This window comes from Myotis brandtii, unplaced genomic scaffold (assembly GCF_000412655.1).
Source record: "Myotis brandtii unplaced genomic scaffold, ASM41265v1 scaffold410, whole genome shotgun sequence".
In the NCBI taxonomy this organism is placed as follows: domain Eukaryota; kingdom Metazoa; phylum Chordata; class Mammalia; order Chiroptera; family Vespertilionidae; genus Myotis; species Myotis brandtii.
Window position 1 is genome coordinate 2,095,494 of NW_005365764.1, and position 15,921 is coordinate 2,111,414.

Here is a 15,921-nt window from a genome sequence, read left to right on the forward strand (position 1 = left end):
TCTCAGTGCTTCCCGGGGGGAGGGGGGGGCCTTCAGTTTCTCCATCTGTCAGAAGAGGACGTTGGTGTCAACGATCCTTGAGGCGCCCCAGCTCCACGCTGACTCCACACCTGGCAGCCCCCAGCTGTTCCGCCCGCTGTCCCCGGGAGGTGATCCCACAGTGCTCCGCTCCTCCCATGATCAATCAATTGTCCATCTAGGGCAGCTGGGTCTCTGCCACCCGCCCGCAAGGCCCTGGGCCGTGACATCCGTCAGTGGTTCCGGCCGGGAGCCTTGCACACCAGATGGCCCCACCCCGCCAGGGCACGGCCCTGCCGCAGCGATGATGGATCTCCTGTCCGGTGGGACGTGTGCCGGGCGTGGGGAGGGTCCCCTCAGCTTGGCTGACCACGTGTGCTTGCTGTGTTGGCAGGGACCTGCTGTGACCTGAGGGGGCACATCTGCATGCCCCACAACCGGGGCCTCAACAACAAATGCTTCGACGACTGCATGTGTGCGGAAGGTGAGCCTGGACTCCCCCGGGCGGGGGCGGGGGGGGGGCATCCCTCATGCTCTGAAGCCGGTTCTGCACGGAGCCCGGATGCTATTTCGTGGCGGAGGTGGCCCGAGGGGCCTGCGGCAAAGGAGGGGTGGGAGAATCCCTCGGGAGCCGACGCCGTGAGCAAGGAAAGCTTTGCTCGGTGCCTTCCCAATCTGTGAACTCATTTAGTCTCCAGTCCTGGTATCGTTTCTCAGGTTTGCTTTTCTCACCTCTCAAAATACAAGCTGGCTTGATCTCCCATGATCGGGAGGCGGGAGAAGGGAGGAGAGAGGAGACTATCTCTTTAAATAAGATCAAACCCGAGAAGGCTGGTGCTTTCAGGCCAGAATTCTACCCCCGGGAGGCATTCCAAGTGTGATATCAGGCTGGGGGGTGGGTTTCCCAGCACGTCTCAGCGAAGGATGCACTTGGCTGGCCGGCTGCTGCTTTAACCTCTGAGCTCCCACCCGGAACAGTAGGTGCCCTCCTGCCCAGGAGTGCCGGGCTCTGTGCTGAGCACTTGACTCTCATTATCCTCCTCCCCCTCCTTAATCCTTAATCCTCACGCCTTCTTAATCCTCACAGCCATCCAGGGAGGGAGCGATTATGATCTCCATTTTACACATCAGCAAACAGGCACAGAGAGGTTAAGTGACTTGCCCAAACTCACACAGCTGGAAAAGGAGGAGAACATTTTTAATTTTGTATTCTGAAATTTTTCAAGCATATATGAAGTAGTCAGAATAGTAGTCACTATAATAATGAACCCCTGTTTCCCACCACCCAGCTCCAATAATTGCCAACTCACTGCCAATCTGTCGTCTCTCCCCTGCCCAGTCCCCCATTCCAATATAACTTTGATGCAACTCCTGGGAGTTTTGAGAGATTTTATCTGTGAATATTTCAGTGTATATCTCTGAAAGAAAAGTACTCTTTTAAAAACAAAATACCAAAAATGAACAATTACTCAGTATCATCCAGTATCCAATTAGTGTTCGTATCTCCTGAGTGGGAGGATTTGGTCTCGGTGCCTCTATTAACCATCCTCAGATACATGCCCTATTTTGGCTCACAACAGGCTAACAATTATCTGCTGTGAAAGCAGTAACACTGTGTACGTCCCATTATTCATGCATCCATTCATTCAGGAAATACTTACTGAGCACCTACTATGTGTCTGGTACTGTTCTGGGATTCAGCAGCTAAAAGAAGAAGCAAGTTCTGCCCTGACTGGTTTGGCTCAGTGGATAGAGCATTGGCCTGCAGACTGAAGGGTCCCAGGTTCAATTCCGGTCAAGGGCATGTACCTTGGTTTCAGGCACATCCCCAGTAGGGGGCGTGCAGGAGGCAGCTGATTGATGTTTCTCCCATCGATTTTTTTGACTCTCTATCCCTCTCCCTTCCTCTCTGTAAAAAAATCAATAAAATATATATTTTTTTTAAAAAGGAGCAAGTTCTGCACCCAGAGTCCATTTCAGTGAGACGAGATCTTATCTCCCTGCCCAGTGAGATGAGATGCCTTTAGAAGCAATAAGGCTGCGAGGAAAATAGCCCGGAGGTCTGCTGAAAAGTCTGGGTTGTTACAGAAAGGAGGGGCGGGAGTGGACAGTGGAACCAGCCACCTGAAGATGGTGGCTGTCAGGGAGACCGTCCCAGGCGAGAGGCAGGGGAAAGGCAAGGACCTCGGGCAGGAGCAAGGCTGGTGTGTGGGCTGGGCACACGGTGGCCACGGGGAAGGTGGCACACGGGGAGGTGGGGGAAGCTTGTTGGGGGGATCATGCAGAACCTTGTTGGCCTTGTTTGATTTCTAATTGGAAGTTGCAGGCAGGTTGTAACCGGGGGCGTGACATGGTCTGGCTTTGGGGTTAACAGTTCACTATGGCTGCAGGGCTGTGGGGGGCAGGAATGGAGACAGGAAGGACCAGCTGGGAGGGGAGAGGGGATGGAGGCAGCAGGCGTGGAAGATGGGGGGATGCTGGGAAGCTGCCTTCTGGTACTTGGATGCAGGGTCGAGGCCCCATTTCACAGAGGAGGAGACTGAGGTGCCGAGTGGGCAGGAGGGAGCGCAGAACAGCGTTGGGGCAGAACCTCAGTCCTTGGCCTCCAGGTCCAGCCCACCTAAGTAGGGGGACTTGGCCCCACTGAGCTGCACATGCCCAGTGGTGCCTGGCTGGATGCTCAATGGTGGCCCCTCTGCCCAGGAATCAATCCATTCCCCCTCCCTCCCTCCCTTCCTCTCTTTCTTCCTTCTTTCCCTCCTTCCTTCCCTCCTTCCTTATTTTCCCCCTTCCTCTCTCTCTCCCTCCCTGGGCCTCAGGTGGGAGGGGACGGCTTTCCAGGGGTCCAAAGGCTCTGTCTACAAACAAAGCCCCATCTGCTCATTTCCGCTGGCCCTCGCACTGGTCGGCTCCATCAAAACTCTTGCTTCCTCCCTGGAGACTCGGGCTCAAAAAAATGAAGAGTGGAAGCGACAGTTCAGTCAGCTCATTAAAGATGGTCCAGGAAGAGGTTGTCACTGAGATGCCACACCGGAGGGATCTAGGGGTGCCAGGAACTAAAGATGGTCCAGGAAGAGGTTGTCACCAAGATGCCACACCGGAGGGATCTAGGGGTGCCAGGAACCCTCGTGGGGACCATATCCCAAAACGCTGGACACAGGGCTCGGAGCTGAAGCCCGGCAGTCGGGGCCAGCCTGCGTTCCGGAGGGTTCCAGAAGGGCTTCTGTGACTACCAACCACTCCTGCTCGTGAATCCCCTGTCCACTCCCAAGTGTCACTTGTGTGGTCCCAGTTCTAAAAGCCCAGTTGACCCAGGTGTCAGTTCTAGGCCACTCAGCACACACTTCATAGCAGCCCCTTTATTCTCTTGATGGTGACATAGTGGATCTTAAAGTAGCACTAGGTCCTCTCTCTGTGGTCACTCCTAACCTGAAATGTAGGGATTTGCTCGCTGACGTCTTTCAGCCACCATCAAGAGCACGTGGACTTAAATGAACAGTATGTCTACCCCTGTATATCAGGGGGTGCCTGGGACGATGTGGAGAGGCCACACCTACTTTAATTAGGTGGGCAGGGAGGTTCCCTTTGAGACCTGAAGGCCATGAAGGAGCCAGCTATGCAAAGGGCTTGGGGAAGGCATTTCTGGCTGAGAGACAGCAAGTGCAAAGGTCCTGAGGCCGGTAATGGCTGGATATATGAGGAAAAGCAAGAAGACTGAAGTCAGGCTTCCTTTCGAGCACAATAGAGAACCTCCCGGTTGTATAGGGGAGGGCACAATCTTCGTTCCTTTAAAAAGTTTTTGTTTTGTTTTTTGTTCTATTTAATATTTTTTTTTATTATTATTTTTTTATTGCTTAAAGTATTAGGAAATGGCTGGATATATGAGGAAAAGCAAGAAGACTGAGGTCAGGTTTCCTTTCGAGCACAATAGAGAACCTCCTGGTTGTATAGGGGAGGGCAGAATCTTCATTCCTTTAAAAAGTTTTTAATAGACTTTTTAAAAAGTCCTCACCCGATGATATATTTATTAATTTGAGGGGGGGGGAGAGGGAGAGAGAATGTGAGAGAGAAATTTGAATTGGTTGCCTCCCGTATGCGCCCCAACCGGGGATCAAACCCGCAACCTAGAAATGTGCCCTGAGCAGGAATCAAACCTGAAACCTTTTGGTGTACAGGACGATGCTCTAACTAACTGAGCCACCCGGCCAGGGCTTAATAGACCTTTTTTTGGAGCATTTTTAGGTTTACAGGAAAAGTGTGCAGAAAACACAGAGTTCTCCTCCTACGGTTCCCCCTGTTATTATCTCCCATTCGTGTGGCACACTTTCTACAAGTGATGAGTCGATCCTGATACGTTGTTATTATTATTTTCAAGAAGAGCAGTTTATTTTACATTTGTTGCTCCTAAAAAGGGAGAGACAATGATTTGTTTTCATTATGTGTGCATTCATTGGTTGCTTCTTGCGTGTGCCCTGACCAAGGATTGAAACCAGAACCTTGGTGCATCCGGACGATGCTCTAACCAGCTGAGCTACCAGTCAGGGTGATGCATTGTTGTTGTTAACCAAAGTCCATAGCGAACGTTAGGGCTTGCTCTTCGTGTGGTACATCCTGTGGTTTTTGACAAATGCACAGTGACATGCAGCCACCATTGCAGTGTCACACAGATGAGTTTCATGGACCTAAATGTCCCCTGTGCTCCATCTATTCACCCCTCCTTCCTCCGCACTCAGGCTGCTGTGAGGGGGGTGGGTTGGTTGTAGGGCAGAATAAAGAAGGGGGTGGTGGTGAGAGGGGGCAGGGGTCCCAGAGGGTGTGTAGGGGAGAGGATGGGGAGGGGACTGGCCCACTGCACCCCTGACCCCCTTGCCTCTCTCTGCTCAGGGCTGCGCTGCTATGCCAAGTTCCACCGGAACCGCAGGGTCACGCGGAGGAAGGGGCGCTGCGTGGAGCCCGAGACGGCCAACGGCGACCAGGGATCCTTCATCAACGTCTAGTGGCCCAGACTGAGGCGCCTCCCCGCAGGCCTGGGGACTGAGCGCTGGAGGTTTGGAGAAGCGACAGTTTGTTTATAACTAGCGGTGGGAGAGCAAATGGGGGACCAGATGTCTGAGGCTGCAGGCTCCAACCCAGGACCCGATCCAGGACCCGCAGCCCCGGGAAGGGAGCGCTGGGGAACTGCCTCTGCCCAGGAGCCGAGCTAGCAGCTCGTCTGCACCCACACCCCTGAGGGACCCACAGGGCCTGAGCAACTGGTGCCCTGTTCTCCGCGATGGCAATGTCAATAGTGCCCTCTACTGTCCGACCGCAGCACTGCAACAGCTTCGAGTTTTAAAAGTGAAGAGGTTTTTGAACAGAAAAGAAATGGGAACTTGGGTGGGAGATGAGCACGAAACACCTCTTTTGTGCCAGGCACTGCGCTACCTGCGTGACGTACGTTATCCCGCGACCATTTCGCCATCTTACAGGTGAGGCAACAGCCACCGTTGAGTCATCAGACCTGCCCGAGGTCCCAGCTCAGTGCTCCTCAGACCTTAACCTGTGTACCAGCCCTCTGGGGTCGGGTGCAAATTCAGATTCCTACTCAGCCGATTCTGCCTTTCCTACAAGCCGAGGGCCTGCCCACGCCGCTGGTCCCCGGCCCCACCGAGAGCTCCCACCGTGTCTTGGGGAGCAGATGTGGAGTTGTGATCGGAACCTGGCCCAACGTTGTCGGTCTCCACAGCCCGTGTTCTTGCTCCTTCACAACTAAGGACTTACTGCAGGCTCTCCAGGGCTTTCAGCGAGAGAGGCGTGTTCCCTGCTAGTCCTTTCTCTGGGTGAAGCTGCAATGACTGACCGCTCTCCTCCTTCCCTGGACAAGTAGGCATCATCTTTCAAACAGAACCAGATCTGCACTAAACACCTGCTTGTCTGTACGGCGTGGTCTGGGCAGATGGGCCCCTGCCCCCCGGGAGCTGGCAAGCTGAGCTGGGACGGGTTCCTCGGATTCCTCCGGCCCTGCTCACCCTGTCCTGGGACATGTGCCTCAGAGTTGCCCCAGCACCGTCCACCCCCAGGGTTCTTTAGCTTTTTAAAAAATATATATTTTTACTGATTCCAGAGGGGAAAGGGAGAGGGAGAGAGAGATAGAAACATCAGTGATGAGAGAGATTCATGGATTGGCTGCCTCCTGTTCACCCCCCATTGGGGATGAGCCCACAAGCTGGGTATGTGCCCAACCAGGAATCAAACCGTGACCTCCTGGTTCCTAGGCTGACACTCAACCACTTTAGCTTTTGTAGTTCATGCCCTTGGAGAACGTAATGCAAGCAGGGACCCAAAGCACACACACATCGCCCATAGGCAGCCTACACCTTAGTGGCTCCCAGGCCTCCCAGAGACCATGCCAGGACCCCCACCCCACACTTCGGCCACAAAGCCCACTGAGGAGTTGGGGCCTCTCTGAGGTTGAGGTGCTTGAGGATACCTGCCCCCCACAGGCCAGACCCAGGATGCCCACCCAGAACGTCTCTCCACGCAGAGCTGGCTCTAGGGACCGCCTGAATCCCCCCACCTGGCATCTCATTCCTGGCCAACTCTCTGGTCCAGGGCAAACCAGGTCACAACTGACAAAAGCCCTGCCCATCTGGATCCCTTGCACCTGCTGGGGGGGCACGCCCACAGGATGCCAGGGCTGTTTACTCCCCTGGGAAAATCAGTTGGGGTCAGGGGTCTGGCACAAGGAGCACAGACTCATCTAGCAGAAACCAAATAGGCTTGCTCTTTTCTCCTATTCCAGTTCGATGGGCATGGGCCTCTTGCGGGTGAGGCGGTGGAACTGAAAGAGATCAAAGCCGGCTCTTTGGAAATGGAACCCTGAGTCCGCCAGCAGATTGTCTGTTAGGGAGCAGACAACGCCTCTGCTGTGTGTGCCTCGCATGGGTGGCTGGTTGGAGACTGTGATCGAGCCCTAAGGGTGTGGCTGCAGGCAGGCCATGCAGCGTGAAGTCTGGGGGCAGCTGTCAGGTGGCCCTGGACATCGGCAGTGGGAAGCAGAAGGTCAGGACAAAGCTGAGAGGCCGCACGGAACTATCACTGCCCTCAGGGGAGTTCCATGGCTAAGAAGTGGGGCCTCAGTATCTATTTGACCTGGCTGTCTGCATTTGGCATTTGCAAAGTGGGGTAGGGGCGGGGGTGGAATCCTTTTATCTCCAGGGGGGTCCCAAAGCCCCCTCAGTGTTTAACAAACTTCTCTGACAAGAAGTTCTTTTTCGCCCTGACCGGTTTGGCTCAGTGGATAGAGCATCGGCCCGCAGACTGAAAGGCCCCGGGTTCGATTCCAGTCAAGGAACCTTGGTTGCGGGCACATCCCCAGTAGGAAGTGTGCAGGAGACAGCTGATTGATGTTTCTCTCTCATCGATGTTTCTAGCTATCTATCTCTCTCCCTTCCTCTCTGTAAAAAATCAATAAAATATATATTTTTAAAAAGTTCTTTTTCTTTTTATAAATGTTTTTATTGATGTTACAGAAAGGAAGGGAGAGGGAGAGAGAGATAGAAACATCGATGAGAGAGAAACATTGATTGGCTGCCTCCTGCACGCCCCCAACCAGGGATCAAGCCTGAAACCTGGCCATGTACCTTGATCAGGAATCAAACCGGTGACCTCTTGGTTCATAGGTCAACACTCAACCACTGAGCCACCCTGGCCGGACAGCCAGGAAGTTCTTTCTTGTTTTCTGTGGGGGGAGAGAAGGGAGGTCTTTCTTAGGTCTATCTTAACTTTCTTCTGCTGGTACAGAAGCCAGTTTTCTCTGATCCAGGGGGTCAGCAAACTTTACCAGAAAAGGCCAGAATGTTCCCATAAAACTATCTATGGACACTAAGATGTGAATTTCATATAATTTTCATAGGTCACAAACTGCTATTCTTCCGTTGATTTTCTAAAGCACATTTAAAAAGGTAAAAACCTCGCTTGTGAGCAACACAAAAATTAGCAGTGGGTTGAATGTGGCCCACGGGCCACGGTTTGCAGATCCTGCTCTAATCCACTCGTCTCAGCCCACGCAGGACGTTAGAATGATCTGGGCAGCCTTCAAAGGCACCGGTGTCCAGGGGCCACCTGCAGAGAGTCCGCTGTCATTGGTCAGGGTTGTGTCTGGGTTCCCTGTGTTTTCAAGGCTCTGCAGGTGACTAGCGTGGAGCCGGGCCCGAGAGCTGCTCCACCTCTCACCACCTTCCTGACCTTAGGGAAGTTCCCTAAGGTCTCTGTGCCTTGATTTCTTCATCCATATAATGGGGACAAGGGGTATTGTGCGAAGTAATTGCAAATCCTTATAATGTGCTTCTAACAGTGCTGGGCACATAATGAGCCCCCAGTGTTAGTTGATTTATTTTCCAGGATAATGTTAGGAGGTGTTTCATTCTTTGCTAACGATCCATCGCATCGTCAAAGATCATTTCTAAGTCACCACTTAGGCTCCTTCCCCGAAGCGTGTCCCCTGGACCACTGCGGCCATGAGATGCTCCGTCAGAAAGAGGACGCGGCTTCTGGGTCCGAGGTTTGGAGAACTGCATGCACAGACTCCGGGCGGAGCTGGAGGTGTGCGTGGCTTGAGATAACAGGTTCATGAGTTTTTAAAAATGCACCACCACCACCAACCCCCCCCAGCGGGGGGCGGAGAGCTGAGCAGCGGGCCAAGTGGAAACCAGTAGCCGCGGGGACAGTCACCGGGCCCTCCTGCATTCCTCCCGTGGCATCGTACCGCCGTTCCCCAGAGATAGTCGCCGTTCCCACGGGGCTGCCTTTCCAGGATTTGTCTGGTGGCTCCCCAGGCTGCTGGGAATGGCCTGAGGTCAGAGACCACGAGGGCCAAGCCTCCTGGGAAAGTGGCCGCTTCGCTTTGGGGTGTAACTGAGACACAAGTCGATCGCAAAGCCACGACCCCCTCCACCTCGGGTGGCTCTCCCTCCCAGCAGGTCCAACACCCCCAATGCATTGATGCTGCGTGGTGGGCGCACAGCCCCCGGAATGGGGTTCCCTGTGCAGCTGGAGGGAGGGCGGAGATCCACGTGCCCTGCAAGGAACGTGTTGATTCACAGAACAGCGAGGGAAGATAGTGCTGGGAGAGGTGGTGAGAGGCCAAAGAGCAAAGCATTTCACAGGCTGGACGGGCACGTCACCCCTGTGGTGACCCTCACTCTCGTGGGAGATGGCGAGGAGGGTGTCTGGGTGTGTGTGTGCTGCGGAGGGAGCGGCGGGAACTAGCGGTTTGCAGAACCGGTGCTTCCATTGTGTGTTTTCTGCATTCTGTCAGGATGGCTGCTGGTTTAGGATCCGGGGCCTCTCTGGGAGGCTTCCTAGTCCCTCCTTATTCCCCGTGCTCAGGACCAGCCGCGTAGCATGGCCTGGAGCCGCGGGGAGATGCAGGCCCCGGGGCCCACCTGCTGAATCAGAATCTCGGGGGAGTTTGGATGATTTCTCCGGGCCATTCCCACGCGCTGTACCTGAGAGACAGGTCTGGGTAGGGAACTGTTGGGCCAGGGACATGGGGATGATTCAGGGACATTCACAGTCAGGGGGGAGTTGTCAGTCCAGTTGGCCCAATTAACTGGCCATGACGAACTGGGAGGCCCTGCTTCGGGGCCGGAACTGCTCTTTATTTTTAGAGAAAGTCAAGTGGGGCGCCTGGGCCGTGGGCCCTCTGTTGGGTGTTCTGACTCTTAGGACCTTCCCGGGGGGTCTGCGGTCCCTCTTTAGAGTGGGAGGCGGGTGCTACGCCCTCATAGTCCTGTGTTGCATGTGGTCTCTTGCGCTGTAAATAAAGAGATGATGGTTAATACGCCGCCTTGCTGTCTCTCTCTGCCCCTCCAGGAGGCGGGCTGTCTGTGCCGGCAGTGAACACGGTCAGGACTCCACCTGCCACGTCTCTTGCATTTTCTCACCCTCACCTTTTACTGAGCGTTTGCTCGGAGCTAAGCACTAAACCAGGCAGACGGGGCCTCTGCCCTCACCTGGGCCTCGCTGTGGTCCTTCGACCAGACCTCGTGGGTGGGAGTTTCACACCTTCATCTCCTTCCCCATCTTAGGGTTGGGGCAGCCAAGGTCCCACACAGATGACGGGGCTGGTCACCGCAGGCCAGCCTCTGGCAACCTCATTCCAGGCCTGGGTGGCCGAGTGCCGAGAAATACTGATGCCAACTCTGGCAGGACGGGGAGGAACTCAGTAACACCATCGAAGCTGGGCCGGGCACGCCCCGATGCATCTTGGGAAAGCATGCACTGGCGAGGGGGTGGCCTGGCTTTGCACCGGGAAGGGTGTCTCTTGTCTCCGTGGCAGCGGCAGCCAGCCCTGCTCAGCTCCACGCCCTCTGTGACCCTTATCTATGCTTTCGCTTTCCGTGGTTTCCGTTACCCGAGATCGACCTCGGTCTGAAATTATTAAACAGAAAATTGCAGAAGTAACTCATACATTTGAAATCGGTGACATTTTGAGTCGCAGGGTGAACTCACGCCATCCCGCTCTGTCCGCCCCGGACATAAACCATCCTTTGTCCAGTGTATCCACGCTGTTCACTAAACTCCCCGTTAGCTGTCCCGGTTGTCAGATCAACTGTGGCCAGGCTTGTGTTTGTCACCCTTATTTTCCTTAATAGTGACTCACTCCCCTCACTTCGTCTCGTCACACAGGCCTCATGTCATCTCACATCATCACAAGAAGGGTGAGTCCAGTACGAGATATTCTGAGAGAGAGAACACGTTCCTATAACTTCTATGGCAGGATGTTGTTGTATTTGTTCCATTTTTATTAGTTATTGTCATTAATCTCTTACTGTGCCTAATTGACAAATTGAGCTTTATCATAGGTATGCATGTTTGTGTAGGAAAAAAAACATAGTATACACAGTGCTCGATATATAGAGGGTTTGGTACTATCCACAGTTTCAGGCATCCACGGGGGTGGGGGGTGTCTTGAAATGTCTAAGGCTGAGAAGGAGGGATGGATAAGGGGGGACTGTGCCTGTTTGGAGAGGAAATGGCAATGCATCCATCCAAATGCAACCCTGGCCTCTGTTTATTGAGCTGTGTGTCCACTGCATGAGGCCCCCGTCCTCTGTGTAGCTAAAAACTGTTGCACCCCATTTTGCAGAGGAGAAAAACTAAGGCATTGAGAAATAAAGGCCTTAGTGACAGTAGTGAAGAGCCAAGGGCAACACCCAAGTCTCTCCGAATCCAAAACCTGATTATGTTCACCGACCCCATGTTGCCTCTCCAATGCCTCACGTTTGGTCAGTCACCTATCCTCAGACCCACCCCTTCCCCTACCCCCACCCCCAGGGGACAGGAGCTCCTCGGGCAGGCCCCAGTCCTGGGCTGCCAGACCAAAGACTGTGCACTCACCTTCACGCTGCCTCCAGGAAGGCCCCTGGGGTTTCCTCTTCCTCATTCTTCTCTTATCTCCCCCACCTGAGCACAGGCTCTCTTACTGCCCCTCAGGGAGCCAGGGGGCCAGACAGGAATGCTCTGCAGTGAGCCAGCCCAGCAACAGGGTGAAAGCAAACACCAGGAAAAGCCCCAGGCAGAGAGGCATCTTGGGCAGCCGCAGGGCTCGGTGGCCATAACTGGCCTTACTTGCGTGTCTGAGCAACCTCTAAGGCACAGCCAGAGCCCTCGTTGCCTCCCTTGGGATTCTATTCCGTCCACATGGAGAGACGAGGCTGGACAGGGGGAAGGAGGAGGCGGCCTGAACTCGGACAGAAGTGGGACACAGGAGCAGAACCAAGACAGGCAGTGGGAGGCGCGAGACACTCTGCACACATTTAGGGAGGGCCTGCGTGCGTGCACACACATGGACACGTGATGACATGAAGAGGATGGCTGGAGGAGGGTAAGGGGAATGAAAGGCCATAGGACAGAGTGAGAGGGCCGCTCGGGCGATGGGTTGTCTCTGTCGTGGGCAACGGCCTCTGAAACCCACTCTCTTTCTGGCTGGTGTCGAACACAACCGTTTCCCGGGATGCAGCCGCTCACAGGCTTGTCTTTCTGCTTTTTCCACACCCACTAAGCCTCAGTCATACTGGCTATTTCAGTGGTTCTCAACCTTCTGGCCCTTTAAATACAGTTCCTCGTGTTGTGACCCAACCATAAAATTATTTTCGTTGCTACTTCATAACTGTAATGTTGCTACTGTTATGAATCGTCATGTAAATATCTGATATGCAGGATGGTCTTAGGCGACCCCTGTGAAAGGGTCGTTCGACCGCCAAAGGGGTCGCAGCCCACAGGTTGAGAACCGCTGCACTAAGCGGTCCACACAGCCTTCTGATGGGCTCTCTGCTGCCCCACCTGAGCACACGGGGTGAGATCAGTGGTAATTTGCATAGGATCCTGATGAGATGGCGAAACAACAGGAACATTAGGGATTATTGGCTGCATTTTAAGGCTCAAGGAGGAGTATTCAAGGAGCCTGGCTAGGCCCATAACACTCGTCTGGTCGAGAAAAACCAAGTGTCTCTTCTGGAAAAGGGGGCTCTCGCACCTCCCAGCAATGTCCGGGTTCCTCCAGAAAACGCGGGAAGAGGGAAGTAGCAGACCCGCCCACCTCGACTCCCTCCAGGCTCCTGCTTCCCCCAGGGTCACGCCCCTTCCGGCTTTAGTGACTGGTGGTATGGACACCATGGACACAGTGGTCACGCTCCCTTCCGGCTTTAGTGAGTGGTGGTATGGACACTGTGGTCACACCTGCTTCCTGCTTTAGTGAGTGGAGGTAGGGGCATGATGATTATACTGATGAGTCCTAATGGCGTTTGATCCTTTCAGATCCTGGGCCAAAGGCCAGGAGGAAGTCTGGAAGCCCAGGAAAGCCACCCGGCTCCAAACCACAGGATTCTATTCTTTCTGTTCTTTTATTTCTGCCTCATTTCCCACTGTCTCTGTTCCCAGAAGCTGAGAGAGAGAGAGAGAGAGAGAGAGAGAGAGAGAGAGAGAGATCGCAGATACAAAGAACAGCAGTGACCAACAAGAAGCCAGGCCTTCCTTCCCCAACCCCAGGAACAGGCAGCTAGCGTGTTTGTGACAAGCTGAGCAGAAACGCTGGAGCACAGGTCTCCAGATCAAATCCCAGCGACATTCCCTGTGCCCCCAAGAGCCACGCCCTGCCCCCATACCTTCTCTGATGTGGAGGGAGGGCCCTGCGTGCTCACAGGCGCCTGTGCCTTGAGGACGGTGACTCGGCTACTTTCTCTCTCTGTTCCAGTTTGATTTACCTACTGGGGAAAGGAAGAGGCCAGGCCACATCAGAATTGCTGGGTGTCCAGAACTTTGAGGACCAAAGGGCAGTTGGATAGCATTTCAAAGCTTTTCATATTTGATGCCTCCTTTGTGCCTCACACAGCTCTGGGGTTGACTATTACTCTCCCCATTTTTTAGATACAGAAACAACTTCAGGTGGCCTGGCCAGCGTGGCTCAGTGGTTGAGCATCGACCTGTGAATCAGGAGGCCATGGTTCAATTCCTCATCAGGGCATATGCCTGGGTTGCAGGTTGGATCCCCAATGTGGGGCATGCAGGAGGCAACCAATCAATGATTCTTTTTCATCGTTTATGTTTCTCTCTCTCTCTCCCTCTCCCTTCCTCTCTGAAATATATATATAATTTTGTTTTTTGTTTTTTTAAATATATTTTATTGATTATTTACAGAGAGGAAGGGAGAGAGATAGAGAGTTAGAAACATCGATGAGAGAGAAACATTGTGCTGATGTCTTTCCTTCTAGTTGAAGAGTCTCTCCTCAGCCAGCCTTCCTGTGGTTCTGGGTGATGTCCGTTCTGTCTTTTAGATGTATTTTTGAAAGTGGTTGTTGCAGCAGCAGACTCCGGTGTTTACCTATGCCGCCATCTTGGTGGAGTCCTGTTGTTGTTTTTTAAAGAAAAAAACTTCAGAGATGATGTGACTACCCAAGGTCACATAGGTGCAGAGTGGCCGTGCTGGGGGGTCAGGGTTGGGGAGGCCAGCACACTCAAACGCTGAGGCCCAGCTCTCAGGCTTTGCTCCTAGGAACAGGGCATGGATGGAGTCCTTTCTCCATCAAAGGGGCCTTTCCCTGCTGCCTGGATCCTGGCCTTTATCCTAGCCAGGAGATGCTGAGACATGCTGGAAGATGCTATGTTTTTCCCTCCATAGCAGCAGGGTAGCTATTTGCTTCCTGAACATTTACAAAGTGTGAGGAGCTGGGCCAGGAAAGCTGTGTGAATCATCTCACATGATCCCCACAATCACTCTGAGGCTAAATAACTTGCCCAAGACCACTCGTTAGGAGGGGACAAGGCAGGGATCCAAAACAATGCTTTTACCTAAAGGACACAGGCAACCATAGGAAGGATATGGCTGTGGTTGCTTCATCAGCCATTTCCATAACCAGTGGCATCAACCAAGTGACTTCCTGGACAGAGCCTGGACTATCGGTGGCACCCTGAGGACAAGCAGGGCGTTGGGCGGCAGGTCTTCCGGGTGCGGGTGACAGGAGGGAGCAGGGCACGCAAATGTGTGCAGTTGGTGTGGGTTCATTCCCTGAACACCTACTATGTGCCAGGCAAGTGTTGAGGTTACAAGACCCTCCTAGGACTTACAGTCTAGTCGGGGGAAGGCAGATAATAAACAAGTAAATGGATAGGGCAGTACCTTCAGAAATTGATAAGTGGGACAAAGAAAAGAAAACAGGATAATGCAACCAACTTGGAAAACAGCTTGGCAATTTCTTAAAAAGCTACATATACACCCACGCTATAGTCCAGCCACTCCTCTCCTAGATATTTACCCAAGTAGGTGTTCAATAACTATTCTCTGAATGGATGGATGGATGGATGGATGGATGGATGGATGGATGAATGAATGAGTGAGTGAATCTATTCTGCATGTCAGTTTCTTTGTTGAAGGTACAAAGACAAAACTTGGCTGAGACAGAAGGGACTGATGAGGGACATGAAAAACTTAAACTTCACTCCAAAAGTGTCCTCAGAAAGAATGACCTCCTCACCCCAGAGCCTTGTGGAATGTGCTCTGTGGGGGTCCATCTGTCCTTCCATAGTCATGACTGGGTCTCAGCAGGAACTCTGGCTTTGAGAATAGTTGCACTTTCCTTTGTTCCTCTGGGCCCATCCTCATGACTGGGTCTCAGCAGGAACTCTGGCTTCTTTGAGAATAGTTGCACTTTCCTTTGTTCCTCTGGGCTCCATCCCCACCCGGGTCAGCTGGATCTACACCACCACTACCACCACCACCACCACCGCCCCCACCCCACGCCTCTGGCCCCCGCTGGTCGGGATGAATACAGTGTCACTGGGTGAGCTGCTGAGACATTCCACAGACCCAGCCTTGTGTTTCATCTGGCTCCAATCTGTCTTCCCCTGCTTGCCTCCATCCTTGCATCTCAGCCTGGGCAGTGTTTCCCTTAGATGTGGGCAGCAGAGTTGAGTGGCTGAATGTCAAGGCCCTAGAGCCAGATCTCCTTGGGTCCCAGCCCAGTTTCATACAACTAGTGATGTGTCTTTGGTCAAGCCTCTCAACTTCTCTTAACCTCAGTCACCTCACTGAGACTCTGCATAAGAACAGTACCTGCAGCATCGGGTTGCTGTGAGCATGTACTCTGAGTGCTTTTCACACTGTCTGACACAAAATAAGCACTTAATAAATGTCAGCTCTAACCCTAGAAATTGTTTTGCATTTTCTGCTGACAAAGTGATTACAGTCTTGTTATGGACCTACAGGCTTGGGTTAAAGACCTCTAGGATCTGGGGTGCATGGAGAACATTCTTGACTCAAGTGGGCACCAACCATTGGCCCCATGGGTATTGATAATGACAATATCTGATGCGTACTGTTCATTTACTAAGGGCCAGGTACTTTACCCGGACAAACACTCTGTC

General features: G+C 53.2%; 1 protein-coding gene across 3 annotated transcripts in view; it reads left to right on the forward strand.

Annotated features, from left to right (window-relative positions):
* The window catches only part of DRAXIN (dorsal inhibitory axon guidance protein), a 36,876-nt gene extending 26,031 nt beyond the window's left edge, over positions 1-10,845 (forward strand). For 2 of the 3 annotated variants that reach the window (XM_014545495.1, XM_005873439.2), the window contains exons 6-7: positions 413-502; positions 4,903-6,138. In XM_014545495.1, the coding sequence (XP_014400981.1) occupies positions 413-502; positions 4,903-5,015 (203 nt within the window). In that variant the 3' untranslated portion in view covers positions 5,016-6,138. Of the gene's footprint in view, positions 1-412; positions 503-4,902; positions 6,139-9,873 lie in introns of those variants that run through there. The other variant, XR_001363521.1, reaches the window with a different exon arrangement.
* Positions 10,846-15,921: the final 5,076 nt, after the last annotated feature.